Source organism: Actinia tenebrosa, unplaced genomic scaffold, assembly GCF_029948245.1.
Source record: "Actinia tenebrosa isolate PJP-AT-01 unplaced genomic scaffold, QUT_ActTen_1.0 PGA_scaffold8__29_contigs__length_14323225, whole genome shotgun sequence".
NCBI classification, from domain to species: domain Eukaryota; kingdom Metazoa; phylum Cnidaria; class Anthozoa; order Actiniaria; family Actiniidae; genus Actinia; species Actinia tenebrosa.
Genome location: NW_028292585.1, coordinates 5074636 through 5088332, shown reverse-complemented (window position 1 = coordinate 5088332; position 13697 = coordinate 5074636). Strand labels below are relative to the sequence as shown.

The 13697-nt window shown below is 37.0% G+C and overlaps 2 protein-coding genes across 2 annotated transcripts in view; both read left to right on the top strand.

Annotated features, from left to right (window-relative positions):
- The first annotated feature begins 2201 nt into the window (after positions 1–2201).
- Positions 2202–11917, top strand: LOC148905023 (uncharacterized). Its single transcript, XM_089040935.1, has 14 exons — positions 2202–3446; positions 3611–3845; positions 4108–4216; positions 4296–4399; positions 4707–4819; positions 5153–5229; positions 5469–5743; positions 6091–6239; positions 6332–6413; positions 6507–6706; positions 7127–7219; positions 7303–7519; positions 8026–8112; positions 8187–11917. Exons 1-14 carry the CDS (start codon positions 2544–2546, stop codon positions 9680–9682), a joined length of 4140 nt encoding a protein of 1379 aa, XP_088897061.1. The 5' UTR covers positions 2202–2543; the 3' UTR covers positions 9683–11917.
- Positions 11918–13496: 1579 nt separating this feature from the next.
- The window catches only part of LOC148905022 (uncharacterized), a 6115-nt gene continuing 5914 nt past the window's right edge, over positions 13497–13697 (top strand). Inside the window, exon 1 of the mRNA XM_089024009.1 lies at positions 13497–13569. Within this exon, the coding sequence (XP_088880135.1) occupies positions 13497–13569 (73 nt within the window). The remainder of the gene's footprint in view (positions 13570–13697) is intronic.

Genomic DNA, 13697 nt, shown 5'->3' with positions numbered 1-13697 from the left:
AAAGAGAAACAGTACGAGCGAGGAAGAGAGCTTCGAAAAAAATATTTTTAGCTAGAAATATCACACAATTTTTCATTTCTTTTTTTTTTTTTTTTCATTTTTATTCCTTTACTTTCGTTTATTTTCTTTTTCTTCTATTCTTTTCCCCTTCCATTCTTCCCTCATTTCGTTTTCTTTCTTTTTATCATGCTTACACCACCAAAAATAAATCATCCGCCGAGATTCTGAGCGAGAGGAGGAAATCGCCAACTAGTACAAAGGCGATTAGTGTTAAGAACGCATCTATCTCATTTGCTATTACAAGGAATTTCATTAACACATTAACGTGTCAGTCATTTGAAAGATTACTTTCACTACTTGGCTGGCTAAAAGGATAAAGAGTAAAGGCAAACATTTGAGGATTACGAGCGAATTTGAACACATGTTAGATAAGTGAATACCACAGCTGAGCGGAAACCGGTCGAGTGACATACGAAGTCTGACCGTTCAAGGGTTTGATATCTTCTCTTCTTAGTCAGTAAAATCACATCAAGTAGAGCTTAATAACGGGATTGTAGACTGAGATAAGACTTCCAATTTTATCTACGCCCTGGAATCTGAACCTCTGGGCTGATATTCATTTAAAAGTCAGGGCACGGTTAACCAGCAGATCCAAACCCTGAAACAACCTCTGGGCTGATCTAAGTCAGGGCACGGCTAACCAGCAGATCCAAACCCTGAAACAACCTCTGGGCTGATCTAAGTCAAGGCACATTGCTATTGATTAGCGTGTTAGGTATTGTAGAGGTATGAAAACCGGACAACCTAAAGAAAAACCTTCGAATCAAGGGAGAGACCTAACAAACTCAACTCACATGTGACGCCTAGCACAGGAATCAAACCCGAGACCCCAGAGGTGAGGCGAGTGTACACTGCCGATACACCCCCCCCCCCCCCCCCGGGCTTTGCCTTCCATAAAGTAAGATAAGAGTAAGATAAGTTTGACTTCAAAGACATTAAAGAAAACAAGATGGATATAAAGTGATATAAGAAACCAATAATGTTAGAAATAAAATCACTATGGTGACCAATGCTGTTGCTATGGTGACCTCTACTGTCGCTATGGTGCCCACTATTGTTGCCATGGTGACCACTACTTTCGCTATGATGAATACTGTCGCTATGGTGATTACTACAGTTGCTATGGTGACCACTACTGTTGCTATGGTGACCACTACTGTTGCAATAGTGACCACTACTTTATAATGAGAATTATCATACATTTCTATGAGATTTTTCGACAAGAATTCATAAAATCGATTATTCTCCACTTTAAATATAAAACTGGCTTCTTCATTTTACTAAATTTGCGTTTTTCAATTTTGTGGCCCGTCAAGTTGGATGCGCACGCAGTCTTGAGAAAACGGTCTATGTTTGTATGACTCAGGTAGTATAGCGCATGCTCTTAGTAATACAAACGTCTGTAAATTTGTCAAATTTCAACAATATGACACCTGACATTCCACCTGACATAATCAGCAATCAACATTGATAATTTTCGTTAATTAAAGAATAAAAAAGTGTCAAGAAATGAAATTAAAAAGTGTCCAAAAACAACCATGGAAACTCAAAATCAAACTACAGGTTACCTTCTTCAACAACAAGACGCTAAGATTTCCCACCCACTTCTTACAGGAAGTGACTCGACCTGCATGATGATCCGGTAATCGAAAACCAGCCTTTCGTCTATCTAACCCACGATATATATCGAGTCAGAAGATTTAGTCCACGCGTCGGCCTGGTTGTACACAGATAGCATGCGTCCACAGATGTTAACGCGTCTCATTTTATAACACGTTAATGCGACTTCACAAAATATTGAGCGTCAGTAAAAAAACGTTCTTGATCTTTCTTTGGTAAGAAAAAAATACGTTGGAAAAAAAGATGTCTCGTTTTTTAGCATGTTAATGCGACTTCACAAATATTGAACGTCAGTAAAAGAACATTGTTTATCTTTCTTTGGTAAGAAAAAAATACGTTGGAAAAGAAGATGTCTTATTTCTCAGCATGTTAATGCGACTTCACAAAATATTGAACGTCAGTAAAGAAAATTGTTTATCTTTCTTTGGCAGACAAAAAATACGTTGGAAAAATAGATTAGAAGCGCAAGGGTGAGAAAGAAGACAAATATAATAGGAAAATGGAAAGATAGGCAAGAAAAGGAGAGAAACTCGTACATGAGGAGCCCCGTGCCATTCATTTTGGTCACAGCAGGGGCACAGCGCGATTGCTTGCTAAGGCAATCCAGGTGTTAATTAGCTTACGTCTGATCCAATAGTAAGGACCGTAGTGATTGATGGGTATTAGACTCTTGTGTTAAAAACAAAATGGCGGAGTTGTACACTGTATAATATCTGTCATTAGTTTTCTTTTCGAAGTAACTGGATTATACTTTATTTGGAATATGGCTTTTTTCGGCGGGCTTTACGAAATGTGCTACCAGTACTTCACTGATCACTCCTTCCAGCGCGTAGAGCTCGTAAGAGCTCACAATGTAATGCGTTATGGCTCGATCATCGATCATTTTTCGTCAAGTTTTCTCAGCAAAGCTGGATTCATCGACAGCTTGGTATGCTCTAACTACTGAGAACTGTATTGGCTCTCCAAGAAAGGCATCCTTATCGAGTTTCTTTCGAGTATTTACCAATGAAATATCGAAAATTAAGCTCTGTGATCTGGTCACTCGTGATGGAAGCACGGTACAATCTTGCTGGTTCTTCCATGAGAATGCCAACAAAGTCAGAGTCGACGAAGTTTACGTCGCTACTGCATTTGGCATTATCGGAAATCTTTTTAATCGAAGGCAGATAACCGAAGTAAATACGATCCTCCATCCAAAAATCCAGGCAGCGATACGATCTATCGATCTTGAGGACTCGATTCTCCCGCCAGAAGTTGTCCCGCCAAAAGTTATCCCGCCAAACGTTATCCCGCCAAAAGTTATCCCTCCAAGTTCAAAATATACCTCGTCTAGCCTGTCATATGCAGAACAGCACAGTCTTCCCTTTTTCAATGAATCTTTCGAAGAGGTAGAAAACTCAGAGGTGACAGGACGTGTGAAACGAAGGAAAACTCGAGCAAAGTCAAACTTCATTATGAAGAAGGTTTCTGATCTCTGCTCGAGTCAGAAGGAATCCCTGGCGTCAGTGCTGGCTAGATGCTGCACTGACGATCCCCAGTCAAGGCCGTCCTTTGCAAGAGAAACCATTTGCCAGGTAATGGACGAGGTTGCTGAGAAAAAGGGAGTAAAAAGAGCATTCGAAGAGCTCATCTCGGACGACCTCTGGGACCAGCGAGTTGCCGAGATGAGAATGCCAGATTGGCAGTTATTGTTTTTAAAAGTCCAGGCGAAAATTTCAGATGCAAACTGGCAATCTATAATCAATTTTACGAAATTGGGAAGGAAAGTAAGTACTGATGCCTTATGATCATGTGGATTTGTTATTGATGTGTTATTTATTTTGTGATCATAATATTGTGTTCTTCCCACCCCTAAACTGTTAGGTTTCGATATGAATCTATAAGGTCACATTTTGCCCATGGCTTAATGAATTATTATGTTTGGTTTTAGGGAAGCTCCAATATATGCATTCTTCCGATCAAGAATCATATGAAGGCCTTACGTTCTTCGATATTTGGTGTCGCTAAACAGATAATGTTAATTCGAGAAGTACCAGATTCTCTTCCTGGGTATCAAGTCAGCCTTGAACAGGCTATTGTGTGGAGTGCTAGGGAGCAGAGACTCCATGGTACCCAAAGTGAAGTTCTGGAATTCCACCTGAAATTAGATGGACGTCCACTTTTTGGTAATTGAGTATCATTATTAGCTTTGAAAGTTTATATTAAATTATATCTTGTATTATTTTGCTTCGAATTTTGTTTTTGGTTTAATTTGTCCAATTGCTTTACTTTGTTTTTATTTACTTTGTGTTGTCTTTTTACCCTTTTTTTTGCTTTTGCCTATTTCCAAACTTTCCCCTCTTAAATGCTTTTTTTAACCAATTTACTGCTAACCTTTGTTAAAATAAACTTGTTTTGAATTTTTTATTGTATCTAAATTGCATATAGGTAAAGATCAAGTAAGTGTTGGCATTGTACCTGGCAACCATCCTTACCTTTCTTCTCAAAGTGCCCTGACAGTCTGCCCATTAGCCATAGCCAATATTGAAGAAAGCAGGTACGATATTATTAATATGGACTTTTAATTTAATATTGAAGGAGTGTACTCAAAGTCATTACTGCTTTCTCATTATTAGGAAAGAAATTAAAGTCCTGGTAAGAGACATTAACAGGCAAAAAGATGTGATCAAGAGAAATGGCATTGTTGTTGATGGGAAACTTTTGCAAGTTAAATTTAAAGGTAAATTTTTTGTTAATTATTATTATTCGTGCTTTTGATATAAATTTATTTCGTGTTAATTTGATTCCTAAAAGACAACAACAGAAACCCTATACCGACGCTGTGTTTTGCTAGAATCATGTGCCTACAAATTCAGTCTTTTAGTAATTTGAAAATTGGCTTTGAACTCATAATCATTAAAAGAATGTGTTAAAATCTTTAAGTAGTCTGATTTGTAAAAGCAAGGGCCATGTACAATGTGTCTTTGTATGTGATTAAGTGATTCTTATAATACTTATAGTACATGTTTCCTTATATCTCCCAACAGTGATTATTGACTATAAAGCATTTTGCCTGTTGCTGTGCAAGAAAGATGATGAAAACTTTCGACTTGGTGGCAAAGGATTTGGTGAATTCTGCATGTTTTGTCATGCACTAAGGGTATGTGAAGTATAAATATTCTAGTACATTATATTATTAACAATGTACCCTAGTAGAATAGGTTTAATCATTGAATCACTGAAATCTGAAAGTATTTTGGATATTCCACACAATTGGTTAAAGCTAGCAAATGAAAGTATACACCGTTGTGGCCTTTTATCTAATGCTCGGGATTGTTCATTCTTTAGTTGACTTAGAATATGATAACACCCATGAGTGATTTGTACTATTGTTTCATTTTGGAATTTTACTTAATTCACAGAGCAATTATTGTAAGCACTCATTTATTAATAACAAATTATTCAATTCTTTGTGTCTTTTTGGATTAATTAGTTATGTGCTGAGTGCAACCTTGGGTCACATCAAGTTTGTTTGAAGCACTTTGCCATGACCAAAGCTAATATTGGAGGGTAGGTTTCTTAGTAGATTGATGGTATAATTTACTACTTTATCCATACAGTATTCTTGTCTAATCAGTGTAATGCAGTGTTTATTTCATTATTCTATTTTTTTTTTTTCTGTGTAAAAAAAGTAGAATAAAGAATAAGTGTCTGTTACTGGTTAATACACACTTATGCTAATCATAAGTATTTAGAATTATGATAAAGAAGTATCTGCAAGTGGTTTTAAATGTTTTTAATTTTTCTAGCTTCACAGGGATTAGAGATGACCTCACCCTTTTATTGGACGAAAACATGACAGCTGTTAATATTTGTGCATTACACTGTGAACTACGAAATATGGAACAGCTTCTTGCTTCCCTTGGTTTATTCTGTCACAAGATTGGTTCATTAGCTGAGTGCAATGCTGCCCTTAAAGAATATGGTCCTCAAACCATGAAAAAAGACAGGATTCGTATCAGTACAAAACCAGGACAGGAAACAATGGTTGAGAAGCACAATGTCAAAGTTGCATCATTTTCAGGTTTTTACAACTAAATATAATCATTAAATATGGCTTAAGTTCTTATCGGAAGCCTTACTTACTAGTAAAAATTAGAAAAGAAACCTGCATGCCTCTTCTAAAAGTTTTTGCCAAAGTGTGTTGTTGAGCTTTTGCTATGTGGTTATTTTTGACAGCTGTTGTACTCAAGACATATGATAGATATTGGCCTCTATAACTACCAAATACACTGAATCCCATTCACCAGTCTGATTATACACTAAGTAACAAAATTGTTGCTCTTCCTATAACAAAGTCATTCACTTATCCATTAAAAAAGAAACTGTCAGTAATCACTACAATGGCATTCTTTTATTTTTTTTAGATAGGGCCTACCGAGAGAAAATTTCTTCAAAATTCGACTGTCATTGTTGAAAGATCATTGCCCCTGCCAAAGCTGAAAGAACATTTCAGAGATGTTGAAGCTGCCAAGTTGTTTGTACTGAACAAGATAACATTCTATCAAGAGCGTGTCTTGGTATTTGATTTGGATTTGATGTTACTTTTTATTTTCATTTATTCATCTACCATTCATATGGTTTTTCTAATTTTTTCTGGTCCATCTTTTAGTATTTTCAAGCTTTGAAAGACAATGAAAAGTTTGTACGGGACTTTGGCACTCATCAAGAGGAGATCAATATCAAAGATCAAGGTATATGTAATTGCCAAAAATATATTAACTGAAACTCATGTAGCTGTTAGCAAACCAATTCTTACTATTGCACTTTTTTATTTTATTTGCAAGCTGTTGGCAAGAGAATTGATGAGCTGCTAAAGTCATGGAAAGAGAAGGTTGATGATGTGTCCAACAAATTCACTGAGGCATTGAAGCACAACACAAGTTCTAGAAAGAAGCCCAAGAAAAAGAAAAGATTGCAGGCTTATGAAGAAAATGATGTTTTAGGAACTCTTGCTGCTGACCTTGCTCTTGAATGTTATATAAAGGTAACATATAGTACATACATATGATAATGCAGTAGCCCATACTTAGCTAAGTTATTTTAGGCTTTGTACATGTATGTTGCACAAAAATGTTTCAGTACAATTTGCAAGCAGGGAGGTATGATTTCCTTTAACCCGGGATTATCAAATTATAAAGACTATGAGGATGCAAGCCTTGAAATGATCTTATACTGTAAGGTCATGTGTGTCAATTAAGGTTAACTAAAAATAAACCAAGATAGAATGGTTGTGCTCACTGAAATCCACTTACTTTTTATCAAAAGCTTAGATAATTGCTTTTCAAAACAAGCTGTTGTACTCTTACTCTGCCTGTGGGGTGTTGTATTTGAAATTTCTTCCAAAGTCTTATTATTTGTTTGTTATGTTTAAATAAATTGTATATAAATGTGTATTATTTTTTAGGTCTTTTCTGGTTGGAATGATATTGCCTTAGTAATGAGAAAGAAATTGTTCAAGAAAGATGAGGAGCATTTAATTGATTTATTCGACATTCAGGTATTCTGCACACTGCAAGTTTGATGTTACAAAATGGGCATACTAAATAAATATATTCTGTTATATTATTTTGTTCATCACAGTGTAAAGAATGGGGCTTTCTCCTACGGGAGGTCTTTGGTTTGAAGCTTGGGACAGGAGATTATGGGCACATGGCCATTGAGCATGCCTCAATGCTCCTGAGAAACCATCGATCTATTGGTGCCATGTCAACTCAGGGCTTTGAATCAAGCCACAAAGTACACAGGCAACTCTATTTGAGAGCAACATCCCATGATGTTTCAGAAGGCATATCATCAAGTAAGGGGACAAATAAAAAACTAAGAGCAGCCATCAAAGATATAATAAAAGTTATGAAACATGACAGCAATCATTCATTTAGTCATTTTGATCCTAAAATGTGCAAGATGATTTCTGACATAAAGTGGAACAGAGTTGAGCATTAATTTTGAAAATAGACTATGGGAAATAGCCATTTTGAAAATTAACTCTAGTCTGTGTTGTGTAAAGTACATATTCAAGTTTGTTTTCAATTTATGTTGTAAGTGACATTTATTTATCAAACACCCAAATTGGTTTTCTAATTTTTGATGACATGAATTATGCAGGAGAAAAATTAAATGATCTATTTTACAAACTGTTCATGTATGGAGTTAAACAAAAAAATCCTAGAAATTTAAATTATCTCCAAGTAGCAACTGCTGCTGCCATACAGGGCTGTCATATATCATGAAATATTTTTGAAAGTGTTTAACAAATTAGTGTCATGTGCTTATTTTGAGATAGTCGTTTTATTTATTTTACAGTTGATCAAATACTGACACACCAGTATGCTGAATATTTTCTCTTCCTGAGATTGTCCTTTCGCAAAGCACTAGAGTGTTTGAATAAAAGTAAGTATTTAAAGTGGAAGATTATTTGAAAGAGTGATTGTATTATAAATATATTGTTTTTTATTTGTTTGAAGGCTCAGCTTTTCACTTTTCTGGATGTTACTGGTCCCTAAAGCTGGGCTCTGAAAAGAAGAAGATGTGGACGAGTGAAGATATTTGGTGGATGTCACAAATGGATAGTTTGTTGACCTTGATTTTTGGGGTGGATTACCCTAGATATGCATATCAAAAGGCAAAGTCTCCCAGTGGAAGCGTGAGAAATGGAGCATGCATTGTTCAAGAGGAAGATGTACCTTCCTATAAGTATGTGCATAATGAATGGGAAAAGTCATACCAACAAAGATTGCAAGAGTATAAGTCCCAATATGCATCACCCCAGAATCCTGGTCAGAGTCCCAGTCAACATGCAGCTCCACCTTCTCCAGTGTCACGCCAGAGTTCCAGCCAACACGCAGCTCCACCTCCTCCAGTGTCCACAACCACACTAAGCTCAACTAACCCACTCGAGTTATTGTGTAGAAATCCTGGTCTAACTCGTGGACAACTTGCTTCCCTGAACATTCCACCAGTGGCATATATCAAAGATTCTGATATCACACTTGTACAAAATATCCAGTGTAACAATCTTAAAGACCCTTTTTCCTTAATCTGCCGTCCTTCTGAAGCTGTAGTGGACAGGGCTCTAAAGTTGCTACGTGACCATGTACACAGTGGTGGTATTATAGGAGCTGATGACAATCATTCATTTGTTAGCTTGGGAACATTTGGTACTTTTACTGGTGAGGCACTGGAAGTAATTAAATCATTTTGTTTCGCAGCTGAGATCAAGCAAAAAGTCAGAGAAGAGCTTACATGGCTGGGTAGGGAAGACTCGGTTGTTAGAGAGACATTGCTGTCACTTCGTCCGCAGGAGGAGTTTCTTAATGTTAATGGCTTTCTAATGGATGCAAAAGATCTTAGTAACCTGGCTTGCGAGCGCTATGTAGATGGCTACACCATTGACATGTCATGTATGCTCTTTCTAAAGAAAAGCATACATGCATCAAGTATAGCATATCTTCCAAGCCACACATTTACCTGGGCAACAGCAGATCATGAGTTTCTTCTTAAGAAGCTGACTCCAATTATCAGCTTCCAGAGCACAAGTAAACTAGAGAAAGTGATTTGCCCTGTGCATGTTGGAGGGTGCCACTGGGGGATTTTATGCCTTGACTTTTCACAGGAAATCGCATACTATGATGATGGCATGCACATGGAACCACCAACCAACATATCAGCTGCTGTGACAAAGATAATGAAGGTTCTAACATGTCTTAGGCCTTCTATGTCATCCATTTTATGGTCTGGTGGAAAAGTGCCATTCCAAAGATTTGGAATGCCAAAGCAGCCAAGCTCAGGGGAAGGCAGCTCAAGTTGTGGCATTGGAGTCATCTTTGCAGCCAGAGATATCATTGAATACAGGCGGCCAGGTATTCCTAGTTTTAGTTGGTCTTTTAGTGATAGCTCAAAACTCAGGAAGAGAATCATAAATGAACTGATTTCTGCAAGAATTCATGCCAGTGGTCAATAGAATTTATTTTTTTTAGTAAGGCAACCACAATATTTTACATTGCACTCCATATATCTGTGAAATAATTAATGACCAACTATTTTGTTAAATAAGTAGAGTTTGCTAGAGCATGATCCAAACAAAGGCAAGTAGTGGTATTTGCTTTTGTATCTAGTGTTCTGCTCAATGAATATCCACAATTTTGTAAAAGCTAAACAAAACATTGGTTTTAATTGTCTTTCAGATATGTGGCACATACTCTAAAACTACATAAAACATGTATTTTGTTGTCAAAATGTGAGGAATTCATAGCTGTTTTAGCTTTTTATGAAATGTGTTTATACAAATGATGCAATTTATAGCAAATATATATAGGCATCTTAGAATGTACATATGTAAATACCATTGGTACTTTAAAATAATATTTTCAGGTAACTTTTTCAAAGCCTAAGTTTAATATCTGATAAATATTTGTCATTGAAAATTGTCATGATACTGTTGTCCTAAGTGCTGTTTGGCAACGGAAACACTTGGGTGACACGCCTGCGATTCTGTGATACAGATTTCATGACATGCTTCCATGAAATAATATTTTCAGGTTTTTCAAAGCCTAAGTTTAATATCTGATAAATATTTGTCATTGAAAATTGTCATGATACTGTTGTCCTAAGTGCTGTTTGGCAACGGAAACACTTGGGTGACACGCCTGTGATTCTGTGATACAGATTTCATGACACGCTTCCATGAAATAATATTTTCAGGTTTTTCAAAGCCTAAGTTTAATATCTGATAAATATTTGTCATTGAAAATTGTCATGATACTGTTGTCCTAAGTGCTGTTTGGCAACGGAAACACTTGGGTGACACGCCTGTGATTCTGTGATACAGATTTCATGACACGCTTCCATGAAATAATATTTTCAGGTTTTTCAAAGCCTAAGTTTAATATCTGATAAATATTTGTCATTGAAAATTGTCATGATACTGTTGTCCTAAGTGCTGTTTGGCAACGGAAACACTTGGGTGACACGCCTGCGATTCTGTGATACAGATTTCATGACATGCTTCCATGAAATAATATTTTCAGGTTTTTCAAAGCCTAAGTTTAATATCTGATAAATATTTGTCATTGAAAATTGTCATGATACTGTTGTCCTAAGTGCTGTTTGGCAACGGAAACACTTGGGTGACACGCCTGTGATTCTGTGATACAGATTTCATGACATGCTTCCATGAAATAATATTTTTTTCAGTGATTATGAAAAAAGGGCCTTATAAAAAGTCTTCAGGATCTAACTACCAACCATTGCATAGGAAGTAGGCATATACAGCAATCTATGGGTGCAAAAAAGTAAAAGAGCCACAAGGCTAAATATTTAGTCAATTTAGACTTATAAATAATAACCTACTGAGCATGATTTCTCAGTGGATACTAAATAATTTACCATAATAATTTCAATAAAGGTTGCCATTGCCAAAAGTAAAAAGCTGAAAACCACAAAATCTCAGCTGCCAGGGCTTCAGACCAGACAACCTATTTCAGTATGCAGTACATGTATAAGAACCATTTTAGCTCAACTTGAAAAAAAGGTAGTTCTTTATGTGGGTTCCAAACATATGTAGCAATTATGTATTTTAAAAGTCACTTTTCAATGAACATTCTGACAATTAGTCTTCCATGGCTCGTAAAACTGTACAGATTTGGCCACCAGATTAATTCTATTTCTCTGGTGGCTCTGCCCTGACCATAGCCGACCACCAGAGACGACTTAGAAGAAGCCCTTTTTCTTAGTACTCTTGGAATACTTGCTTTCGCTTTAGCTTGCTTGATTAAATCATCAGCAGTGAGCTCAATACTGCTTTCATGACATTCACTGTTCCCAGAAAAAATCACTTTGTCTTTAACTTCAACAAGGCCTTGTTCTTCCAATGCAATAAAAAAAGAATCTGAATCGAAGAGCTTGTATGAAATTTTCTGAGAGGCTGTCTTGTATGCGGGCTGTCCACAGTGCGACCTGTTTTTGAACAGAGTTGACCTGTGCATTTAAGGTAAAAATCAAGTGCTGGAAGAAAGGCGTTGGAACTTGATGCGAGTCAATTCTGACCCATCGCCCTGAAATTAAAGATAAGTGTAAATCAGCCAAAGCTAACAATAATAAATAAGTTTATATGTTTATAGTAATATAGCGAAGGTATGGTGGCTATTAAGATATCGGGAAATTTAAAATATGAAACTATTAAAAGCACCGTGCAGCATTCGCGTCCTTGTGTTATCAGATTTCCAACAGAGTCAAGTAAATACTTATTCAATGCTTGGGTGGTTTATTGAATCTGAATAACCGTTGGCTTTACTGAGACAACCCAAGACTAGCTATATTTGATATCAAAATAAGTCTATTAGCGAAACCGTGACGTCGTCGTTGACAATCCCGTTTTTTTAATTTAAACATATTTTATCGATACAATCCCGTTTTGCTTAGTGACCTTTTACACTTTAGGAAATAACCTTTGAAATTAAAAGAAGTATAGCCTACCTGGTAGACGGGGATGAAATAAGGAGTTCATTCTCTCCACTAAACCAGCAGCCAAACTTTGTAGTTTTCAAAAATTACAACTTGCCGACAAATCTTTGGACTCCGGAAGTGAAGCAATCGTGGAATCCTTGCAGTCTTTAAATACTGGCACAATGTTTTACCACTCGGTTCCTGGGTGTTTAAGAACGAAGTGTTTCTTTAAGGTGGAGAAACTCTTGAAATTCTTAGGCAAAAAACCACACTCAATCTACATACGTTGTGGCCATAACTTCTACAGTGAGTACACAATCAGCAGTATGCAATGGCAATAGTGTATCATGTCACATTCCGTCATATCCGCAACACAATTTTTCTGAGTGGGGGAGGGGTAGGGCCAATGATTATCATAACGTCCAGATTTAAAATTTTTGGAGCAAACCTACTTTTCAAGAAACTTTTCTCTCCTTTAGCTTATAATTCTATTTGATTTTTATTATTGATTGCATATGGTATTTATTGTTTATTATTCCTTATTTTTGCTTGGTTTCTTTGTACTCGTAGGGAGGGGGCAGAGGACTATTCAGACTCACGGGTCCCACGCATTTCATCCGTCGTGGTATATCGTTGGATCATTTAAATTCTAATTCGCGGGCGCCATGCTTAGCCATTTCTGAAACAAGCTCCGCAATCCTCACGATATTTTCAAGCCCAGGCACAAAACCTCCCTCGCTCGGGCCATTCGCGGGGACCTCTGCTCCCCTTTCTCTTCCCTCCTCCTCTCCCTACCCTAATTACTTCTTCCTACCGAGGACTCTCGACTAACTCAAACAAGCGTCTCACCATTTTCCTTGTCCATTCACGGCTAATTTGAAGAGTGCTCTTTAACAAACCGTCGTGAAAAGCCCCTTCTGTACCCACATTGATTGCCCAAACGTTAAATGAAAGTCATGTTGCTAATGAACATAAACAAGGGAGGGACCAAAACAAGGTCATAGACCGAAAACGTCAGATCAAAGCCAACCGACCACGTGCTCAAAATAACATTCCAAGAAATATAGTACAAGTAGAGCAAAAAGTGAAGGATCGAGTTTGGAATCAAAGTTTTGGAAATTACAGCAGAGGGGGAAGACAATGGTGACGCTGGCAAAAAAAATAGGGGGAACTCATCTATTGAATCTGCTGCCTTTCAAAAACCATTCAGTTGTAATATACTTTATGCGCGACACATTGCCCTCGTATAATAAACGGGTCCCTTAGGAAGGACAATATTTCGGTGACAATACCATTAAGAGAAAGTTGATTATCGATTTTGATCTCGCAAAATGTCAGATATCCCTGTAGGAAGTGGAAGGTTTTGGAACCCTGTTCATCTTGCTCATTATCGCATACATAAAAGTGGGCAGTAAAAGAATGAAAAAGCGAAACCATTCTTTAAAAACATGAAAAGAATAGCGGTGTCATAAAGGAGTGCTGCATGAGCCAAAGTACTTACATGCACTGGGGATCATCCCAATTTGGCCTCT

What these genes read in the sequence shown, in the direction of transcription:
- LOC148905023 (XM_089040935.1), top strand. Translation starts at nt 2,544, where the DNA reads ATGGCTCGATCATCGATCATTTTTCGTCAAGTTTTCTCAGCAAAGCTG. An exon ending in TTACGAAATTGGGAAGGAAA is followed by an intron (nt 3,447 to 3,610) that starts GTAAGTACTGAT and finishes GTTTGGTTTTAG; the next exon opens with GGAAGCTCCAATATATGCAT. An exon ending in TTGATTTATTCGACATTCAG is followed by an intron (nt 7,220 to 7,302) that starts GTATTCTGCACA and finishes TGTTCATCACAG; the next exon opens with TGTAAAGAATGGGGCTTTCT.